General features: G+C 34.2%; 1 protein-coding gene across 1 annotated transcript; it reads right to left on the bottom strand.

Moving 5' to 3' along the window:
* Positions 1-1,382: 1,382 nt before the first annotated feature.
* On the bottom strand, positions 1,383-8,265 carry LOC130816030 (uncharacterized). The gene is made up of 9 exons (XM_057682600.1): positions 7,998-8,265; positions 7,717-7,880; positions 6,314-6,495; positions 5,443-5,727; positions 5,104-5,162; positions 4,977-5,013; positions 4,800-4,871; positions 2,146-2,473; positions 1,383-2,050 (listed from the first exon to the last, which is right to left on the bottom strand). Exons 1-9 carry the CDS (start codon positions 8,107-8,109, stop codon positions 1,691-1,693), a joined length of 1,599 nt encoding a protein of 532 aa, XP_057538583.1. The 5' UTR covers positions 8,110-8,265; the 3' UTR covers positions 1,383-1,690.
* Between the last annotated feature and the right edge of the window lie 2,077 nt (positions 8,266-10,342).

Raw genomic sequence — 10,342 nt, 5'->3', positions numbered from 1 at the left:
GTTAAGGAAATAAAACTGCTCCGCCAAGGGCTGAATCGGACTTCATATTTAATTCAATTTCTTAAAACGTAAATACAGCTAATAAGATGGTGCAGCAAAATCAAACGAACTAGAAAAATTTGGACTCTGAAAAAATTTGAAAATTTAAACTAAATAAATAAAATAATATAAAATAGTCAAATAATAAATAATGTTTCTTAAAATAAGTATATTTTCCCAGAGCTGAGGTTTGAGTTGTTCGCTGTTACTAACAGCGAAACGAACAAAAAAGGCAGGTAAAAAAAATCAAGTTCTTTGATTGCTGTTAGTAACAGCGAACAAAGGGTTTACCTTGTCAAATAGGGTCAAACCTTTGTTCGCTTTTACTGACAGCGAACAAAGACTTGACCTTGTTTGACCAGGTCTCCTTTGTTCGCAGTTACTACAAAAACCTGGTAAAAAAACTTCAAAGTTTTTGTTTGCTGTTAGTAACAGCGAACAAAGAACTTGACTTTTTTTATCAATCCTCTTAGTTCACTGTTAGTAACAACCCAAACCTCAGCTCTGGAAAAAAGTGCTTACTTTGGAAACCATTGCTTATTTTTTTGATTTATTTTATAATTTTTTGCTTAATTTATTCAAATTTTTAAAAAAATTTTAATATTTAGATGGGTAATATCCGTCCGCTAAATTAAACGAACGGGTAGCAATACAAGAGTAAATTTGCACATGTGCTTATTTTATAAACTCATAATCATTCAATTTTTTTATTTTAAACTTACATGAGAAGATGCAATACTCCAATCGCCTAAATCTAAGTCCATTGTCTATTTACTTTGATAGACCAACAATGTGGACAATTAGTGTTGTAACTTCATTGTTGTATGCTATCCTTCTGCACTTCAAGTGTCTCATCTTTGAAAATATTTTTGTATGTGGAAAATTTTGAATAGCGTGTTGGTATTATTTTTAAGATTACATCGATCATGCCAATTTATCTGCAGGTTCTGCCCGCTAAGAACGATGACAAGTTGCGGCAAAAAAATAAGGTCCACAATGATGGGCAGGTTTTTAAAAATAAAGTTTACTGATAATTTTTATAAGCATGTTCAGTCCGCTACCCACCTAAATTTGCCAGTAAGCACTCTAGTTCCAATGACATGGCAAAATATGGATCATTGTCTCTATCCTCCTTTCATTATCTAGTGATGACAATGAGCTTATAACTTAGAAAAAAAAACCTTTCACATAAATGAATGGTTGCGAAAGAAAAGAACAACCAACGCCCAACCAAAGTGGTCTTTGTGGCTTTTGCACTAAGGCAGTTATATGTCATCAAATGCATCATGTGTAGTAAACTGCTGTTCAAGAATCATCACTTAGTTTGACTTGTTGGAGTAAGATTGAAGCGCAATAAGAACAGAAAAACAGTAGATCTAACACAAAACAAATCAATTAAACACTCTGGGTTCCATATCGTCTATCGGATACCGTCTAGATGCTCAGCCTCATACAGCAGCAAAATATAGTAACACAGGAAATGAACCGTTTCTATCTACTTCTAACAGATTCTCCACATAAATGTCTGTCTAGGTTCAAAATACGAACGCAATAATGTACATGGAACTCTCGTTGTCTTGCACGCTACTTCTGTATACACAAAAGAATAAACATAACTGAGCGGAAAAATCTCTCGTGAATACATGTAAGTTTAGTGATGAGCAGCATCATATTGCTTAGTATAAACACGGTGCCTTCGTTCACGAGCATAGATAACCCAGAAAATCAAGGAAAACATAACAGCAGCAGAGACCAACACTAAACCAACATAGATCCATTGGGTATATTTCCTCAATCCTGGGCAGTAATTGACACTAAAGTCGTTGAAAGTGGTGCGCACAAAAGTGCAATCTTGGAGGTTCACCAAAAACGGTGTGTAATGATACAAAGCAAATCCAACAGACTCCGCAGAACTCATTTGGCTGTATATTGTTGGTGTCAGTCGTCCTGTGGTTGTACAAATCTCGTTCCCGCTTACTTTTTTTGCCTGGCAAGTATAGCTCTTCCATACCTACATTTGATACCCAAGGAAAAACAAAATTAGAATCAATATGTAATATCATATTATAAATAGTGAAACACTGAAATTGGTACAACTGATCTTACCTGGGTTGCGTTGTTGAAGTCGACTTCACCCGATACACATGTGCGATCAGTGAAATTTGAGTTGAAAGGTTTACAAAGATTAGGCACCAACGGACCTGATTGATTGAAGTAAATTGGCGGAGGAGTGTTGGGCGGTACATTGGTGTTGGCAATAGTCCCAAGCACCAAGTTAACCATGTCGACTAGTTGATTAGTGACTTCTTTAGATCTTGTTAGAGTTTCTTGTGCAGTTGCGTTGTCTACACAAGGCAAGATATCATCCAATGCTGTATGTGCCGTAGGGTTTTGGACCCATTGATTCATGGATATACAAGTATCTGAAACCACACTGATGTTAAACATCATAGGAAAGTACCAGTTAGAAGAGCATATCATCAATGTGCAGGTGAAAAGAACATGATAGTATGATCCAGGACTAATTTTATGTAAACCAGCCAAATATTGAAACATTGATCGCAAAGAATTCTAAAATTATGTTCGTGAAATATTGGAAAAATTAACAAAATTTAAATTTTACATGGTAAAAATACACCAAAACCCTTTCTTCTTTAACTAATAAACATCAATCTGTAACAATTCACTTTCAACAGACCAAAAAAAATCAATTATGGTAACAATCAATTTTAATCAGTAAAATCCTGGTAATTAGAAGGGCTTATGTCCTGCATTTATATAGCAATATACACTAACCAGAAATCAAAAAACAAATATTTATGAAAATTTAATCGTTTGTTAGCACACATGGTTGGGATTAGCATGGTTATCATTCACCACCTTCGGAACCACAAAGAAAACACAAACTAGATAACAATCTACCAACTACCATAGTCAAACACTTTTTGAAGATTTACTATTAGACTAAACTAACCTTCGTGAGAAAAAAATGCTACACGATAGTATAATCTCTGAAGACTAGGAGTGTTTAATGTGCCGGATAAGGGTCGGGTCGGGCCGAGCTAAAGTAAAAATAGGCCGGGTTAGATAAGAGCCCTTTAAACTTAGTATGGACTTTAAATGGGCTGGGCTTTGAAAGCCCAACCCAGCCCATTTTTATTACTTAAAATTATTTAAATCCACATTTATCAATTTATAACAAGTAAATTATCATTTATAATAATTAAATTCAAAGGAATTAATAATCCCCATTGACATTGTCATTTATAATATTTAAATTATACATTAATTATGCTACTAAGAAAGACCCGTTTCCGACCCTTATTGAGCCCTTTTATAGCCCGCTTCATTATAATTATAATAGAGACCGTTTTCGGTCGGCAAAGCCCTTCGAAAGACGGGTCAGATAAGGGCTCAAAATGGGGGCCCGGCCCATTGAACACCCCTGTTGAAGACGTCAATAAGATAATGAGTAATCACATACATGTATATCATAAACCAACTTCTATCATTGTCTCACGACTCCCAACTTCAAAGACTATTCAGGCCATAAGCTCATTCCATAATCATATTTTATAATTCTTGTAAAGTTCATTGGATGGCTAAAAGAAGTTTGCCCCACAAGTATCTTTTTCATCAGAACAACTTAAGCTGGCTCAGTCTCTTCCTCTTTATCACACAATAACATCAAACCATAAAGCCAAATGTGTATGAAGTTCATTCCATAAATATAGCTCTTGCCTCTTGGTATGTGTTGAATGACCAAAATAAATTAGCCCAAGTATCTTGCTCAACAGAACAGCCTTTTAAGCTGAACCAGTCCTTACTCCTTGACCACATAAAGCCAATAAATCAGTGTACTTTAGAAAAGACAAAACTTCCTAGCCGTAACTTCATACTTCATACAAAGAGGTTACCATCCACTAGTATACTGAGAAATTACGTTTCCATTTTCTTATTGCTTGTTCATATACAATTCTCATGAGCAGAAGCATCACTAACCATAGTGCAACAACAATGGCACATTATCTTACCAGCCGCATTGTAAACATTATCAAAAATTCTCGAACCAATACTACTCGCATCATAAATGGGTATTAAAATCGCATTTTGGACCAGTTGAAGGGATATCTCATGATTGGCGAATTTTGATGATACGAAAAGCGCATTCACACCGGAACTACACAAATGAGGCCGTGATCGTGATCATGATCAAAACAACATTTTTGCACTATGTCACTAAAACTATTTTTCCTCCACACATTGATTATTTAATACCCCCACCCACACACGAAAAGGGAATGAAACCCGACAAAGGGGGGAAATGAACAAACTTGATGAGTAATTTACACATGTATTTGTAATCACATTTTAAGTTTGATGAAAATGCTCACAAAGCGCCCATGTTCATGACCATTTCCACAATAAGAGCCACATTAGCTATTTTAAAGAAGCCAAAGTATTTATATTAAGAAAAAACCACAATGACAGAGTAGATAAGCCTGTATTAAACAGCTCAAGCCATGTTCACATTTAGAAGGCTAATATAGCATATTGAACATCTACCTAGGACCTAGGCCCTTTGACTTTAGATAAGTTCAATACCAAACGTACATAACGGACACTGTCAGACACTAAAATTTTAGACCGCAGTATGCATTCAAAAGTATCATAAGCATGGCAGACACACTGCAATTTGAGAAAACAACATAACGATGCAATCCCTATGATACTATGAGAAACAATTCAGTAAGACTTACTTGTGGAGGACAAGAAAAACTCCACACAAGATGAATGTTAATGTCACTAGAAGCCAACCAGCAATGACCAATCTGCATATGCAAGGAACAGGGCAGTTCAAACAATAAATCAGGTTCAGCAAATAAACAACAAAGGGAATATGAAGACAACCACCAAATATTAACAAAAGTACATACGTGTACACAAGACATTGCACTCCAAAAATTGACAGCACTGCACCCATAAAACAAATTGTGTTAGTGAATGACAAAAAAAGAAGAATAAGGTGAAATCACAGTCCAATAGAGAAGGCATTGAACTCACAGAATCCAACAAATGCCAGTAAAAGCATCACTGCGGCAAGGATAATCAGGGCCAGCCTCCTACATTAACTTGCAGTGATCAGTACCAGCGAAACTTCATTAAGAAAATAAAGGAACTACCACTAATGCAGGATTTTTCCTCCTATTCTTATTATATCAGAATTAACAGAACTCTTCATAGATTACTGTAAAGATTCGACTTCAGTTTATATATTCCCCACCCTTTTTAAAAAGCTAAGAATGATTCAGGTATCACCTACTTACATACAAAAAAATAAAATAAATAAAAAATAAACGAATACCAGTAACACAGAGAAGAAACAAAATAATGCATACTTACACTAGATCTAAGACGTGTCGAATCCTCCTGGAGTTTTCCTGGGTTTTGTCATCAAGCATATTAGAAGCAGTATTCATCTTCGTCTGAATATCATTGATCTTATTCTGAAGATTTTCAGGAAGCCTCAACTGCCCCACGCCAATGTTCTTCGCTTCGTCAAGATACCGTGAGACATTGTTAAGGTTTTCAACTGTAAAATTCGCTTGCACCACAACATAACGCAGAGTTGTTGTTGTACTAGCATGAAACTTTCCCTGGCCAGTGTAGAGAAATATGCAACCAATTCTGCATTCACACAAGATATGGTTATTCTCACATATTATTATTAAAAACATCCATAATAACCATGTTGCATAGCACTTGCGGAAATTCAACCGTCAAGAATGATGATGCAACAACATCCCCAAATATTCAGAACGATCATGATAAGGGAACATATGAAACATGTAACTGTATTGGTTAAAATTGTTCCAAAAAGCTCAAACTTTTGAATGATTCTCACTCAGGGAACACAGTCAAGAATATAACTGGATGCCTCAGGGTTCAGAGTACAATGCTCAAATTTTGGGTACTTAAAGATAAAAGTGGTACCAAAAGTACATAGGTGCATCCATGCATGACAAAGATAAAACTGGTATACAAATAGGAACAAAAGAAAACATAATGAACAAACATGCAACCATAATCATATATAGCAAACAGCACACTGTACAAAAATGTGTCGAGCAGTAGACTCTACAAGCCATATCAGACAAATCAATACGTCATGAAACATGACAGAAGTTTTGAGTTGTAAATTCAAACAAGAACATGCTAAATCTCAATTAGAACTACCATATAGACATGAGATGATTGAGAAAGGCATACGTACATTGCAGCAACAGTGAAAAGTACCAGCAAAATGAGTGAAAGAGCGTAGCAGATTCGAGAATAACCATATGGTGCTTTTCTACAACAGCAGAAATATAGGCAGGTACCGATCAAAGTCAGCCCAAAAATCACAAACCACACTGCAGCAATAATGAAGAATGGGGCTGCTGTAAAAGCCACTGACTGCAACATATAATACGATTTTGTCAAGCTCAATAGTGGTGGGAGGGCATACAGAAACCAATTACAATAATGTTTCGATAACACTTAATATCAAATGATCATGGTCATAAGTTCATAACAGAACACTGCAAGATACTCCCTCCATATCTTATAACCCCAACTTACCCAAATATGTAAGAACTTGTTGGGTCAAATGCGCAAAATAAAAGAGAAAAGGGAGTAGTTCTCAATTTGCCTACACAATTGACCACAAACTCTACAAAAACTTAATCCCCACTAGCTAAAACTCCCTCTACTCCTATGAATTGCACTTATTTCTATTTTTGTTTACACCACTTTACTTCGCAGCCTTAATGGTTCACTCTTTATCTTTTAATCTTATCCAAAAACATAGTCTCTTCCTTCATCTCATTCACTTATTTCTCCAGCTAAATTTATTACAAAGGGGTGCAATTTCATAGAGATAGAGGGAATATTAAGTGTAGTATACACAATATCCACTACTAGTCCATAGAAAAATAAGTTATCAATATTTTGCAAGGAAAAACAGAATTTAAAGCTATCTAATATTAGAAGTTACACAGATACTTGCTAGGAGAATTATGAAAACAAGGCATATCAAAGAAAAACAAGAGTAACAATAAACAAGAATCAGCAATCTCATTACATCAAGTAAAGAAATACCCACAATGATACCATTACACAAAAAGAAACTTATTTGACTTGGCATAATGCCAAAAATTAATAAACACCATGGAAACATCACCACAAAAATTTCAAAATTAGAAACAACTCATTTCTTCAACAAGCCAATATAATAATTCAAATCCAGCTATAACTTCCCATTTAAAGTTACTAAGATTGGTACTTATAAAATAAACCTATATTGGCAACACTCACCAAATTCCTAAATTCAAGAAAAATTTCCCATAAAAAGGTTAACTTAATAAGGACACAAACTACCACGAACATTCATCTCAATTATCACACCAAATTAAATTCCAGCCCATTTTTAAATTACAAAATGTACATAAAAAACAATATGAATGATTAGTTTCCTTTAATAGTACAAAACTTGTTTGCAAAAATATACTGTTATACCCTAAACATCAAAATTCACAACACTAGAATTACCCACTAGCCCAGAAAAAAAATTAAGAAAATAACTCAAAAAAATATCAAGAAATTCTCCAAGAAAAAACAAAAGTAAAATTTACTTACAGCCCAATAATGAGTATCGCTAATATTCCAACCACCAGTGTAACGATTAAAATGATTGATTGGGTCTCTTCTATATGTGTTCTTAGCTGCCAATATCAATGAAGCATTTCCTTCAACAGTTTCTGCTACAATTCTTCTATTATTACTCTCCCATTTTATCACCCCTATCCAAATAAAATCATATAATTAAATCTATACCTTACATTTGACTTAAATCAAATACTAATATTATTTTCAAAATTTAAACTGAACATTAATTATATTTTTCAGAAAAAAAAAACCTTGAAAAGAAGAAGAACCCAAATCTTGAAAGGCATCAGAGAATGAGAAGAAAAAAAGAGTGAAGAAAATGAGAAGTAAAAAAGTGAAAAATGATCTGTTAACATATGACATGTTGAATGAAGAGACGAACAGAGGTGAGTGAGTATTGTAGAGAGAGAAATGGGCAAATACCAAATGTTTATGAATTAAGGCTTAATAAACGTGGGTAGTTGTGTTCATTATGGCATTTTATGATTTAATTAATCATTAGTGTTAATTTCTTATGTAATGTTATGCTTTTGGGAAAGAAAAAAAGAAAAGAAGTGAAAAAAAAGGATTCTTAACACATAATTTTAGACGCGTATTCTTTTTGTTTCGTGAGATATTTTATTGTTTTATTATTATTAGGTGGGAATCAATATGAGGGTATTATATACATATATAAGATTGAGAAATTGATGTAATATCATTCAACTTAAAGCATAAGAGAAATGTTAAAATCAATCCACATTGACATAAAGAATTATTTTTAGATGAAAGTAGGAATCATAAATGGTTGATTTAGTAATATTTACACCACCTACATTTCACATTGTAAAATTACTCACCTCTATCTACTTGGACATAAGCTCTATACATGAATGGGTCGGAAACTCCTTCATTCGAACCTAATCCATTTATTTGATTGGGTCAAAAATCACAATTCTGACCTGATCAATATAAGATCTGATCAACTTGATTTCTACCCATTTAACTTGTTTAGAGTTTATTATTGTCATTTTAGGTTTTTAACATTGATTACATTTTATTCTTTAGGCCTTAATTTCAAATTTTTAGTTTATGAGTTATTTATTTTGAATTTACTATGAAAAATAAGATAATATGACGTTTTCTTTCTTTCCAAGTAGAGTCCAAGTTCAAATTATTGCACAATCGTCTATTTTGCATTGCAGATGTGATGCAATCCAGAGTTTAAATCTCTTTGGGGCAACCTCGAACCTTATGATCATTGACAAGTTAAATTTTGTAATCTTCTTAGTTGATCTTAATACTAAGGTCATTAGAGACATCTATTTGACTACCGATTTCTGTTAATTTTCTTCGAAGAAAGAAAACCGACAAAGAATGAAGTAAATGGAACAATGTTATTCCATAAATCTTGAAGAATACAAAGAGTACAAGGGCCTTTATATAGGGAGTACAAGAGCAAAACCAAGAATCAGTTTGTTACAGTGTGCAACAAACTATAACTGACTAGATTACAATTAACCACAGTAAACTAATTAAAGGACTTAACCTTGATTAACTAACTAACTAACAACACAACTAACTTATAAAAGACACATGCTTGCATATGTTTGATGTCCTGATCTTCTGAAGTTGTTATTGCACTTGTTGTTGATAAGGGCTGACTGTAGGCTAGTATGATGAGCTGCTGGCTGTGGGATGATCATTTCCTTGGCTTGCTGACTTGTAGTATGAGCATCTTCCTTACTATACTTAACATCCCCCTTCAAACTGGAATGGGGGTTTACCATTCCTAGTTTGCTTAAAAATATGTTGAATTGTAAAAAGGGCAGAACTTTTGTTAAAACATCAGCTAACTGATGCTTAGTTAGTAGATATGATAGTTGAATTAGGCCTTCTGGGACCTTTTCTCTTGTGAAGTAGCAGTCCACATTAATGTGTTTTGTCCTGTCATTGGAAAATAGGATTTTTTGCTATGTAGATTGTTGATTCGTTATCACAATGAAGTGTGATTGGTTTTGGATTAATGAGACTTAGTTCTTCTAGAAGCCTAGTGATCCAGATGACTTTTGCAGTTGTTGAAGCCATAGCTTTATATTCGGCTTCTGAACTAGACCTTGATATAGTCCCTTATTTTTTAGATTTCCATGAGATGGGAGAATTACCAAGCATGATAAGATAACCAGTGACAAACCTCCTTAAGTCAATACATGACCGCTAATCACTATCTAAAAAGGCTTGGATGGTGATTTTATCTGATGCTCTAAGGAGTATGCCTTGTCCACAAGTATGCTGGACATAGGATAATGTATGTTGAAGAGCTTGCCAATGGGAGTCTCTTGGACTTCGCATGAATTGGCTTAATGTTTGTATCGTGTAAGCTAAATCAGGTCTAGTGTTAGTTAAATTGAGTTTTCCCACCATGCTTCTATATATTGTAGGGTCTTTCAATAATCTTGCTTCTATAGCAGATAGCTTTAGGTTTACAAGAAGAGGTGTTTCTTTTGCTGTTTTGTTGACATTCACTTAGTAAGTCCTTGGTGAATTTTTGTTGTGAGAGGACTATCCCTTCATGTAGGTACTTTGATTCCATGCCAAGAAAGAAATATAATTTTCC

The sequence above is a fragment of the Amaranthus tricolor genome, chromosome 6, assembly GCF_026212465.1.
Source record: "Amaranthus tricolor cultivar Red isolate AtriRed21 chromosome 6, ASM2621246v1, whole genome shotgun sequence".
NCBI classification, from domain to species: Eukaryota; Viridiplantae; Streptophyta; class Magnoliopsida; order Caryophyllales; family Amaranthaceae; genus Amaranthus; species Amaranthus tricolor.
This window is presented reverse-complemented; position numbering and strand designations above follow the sequence as displayed.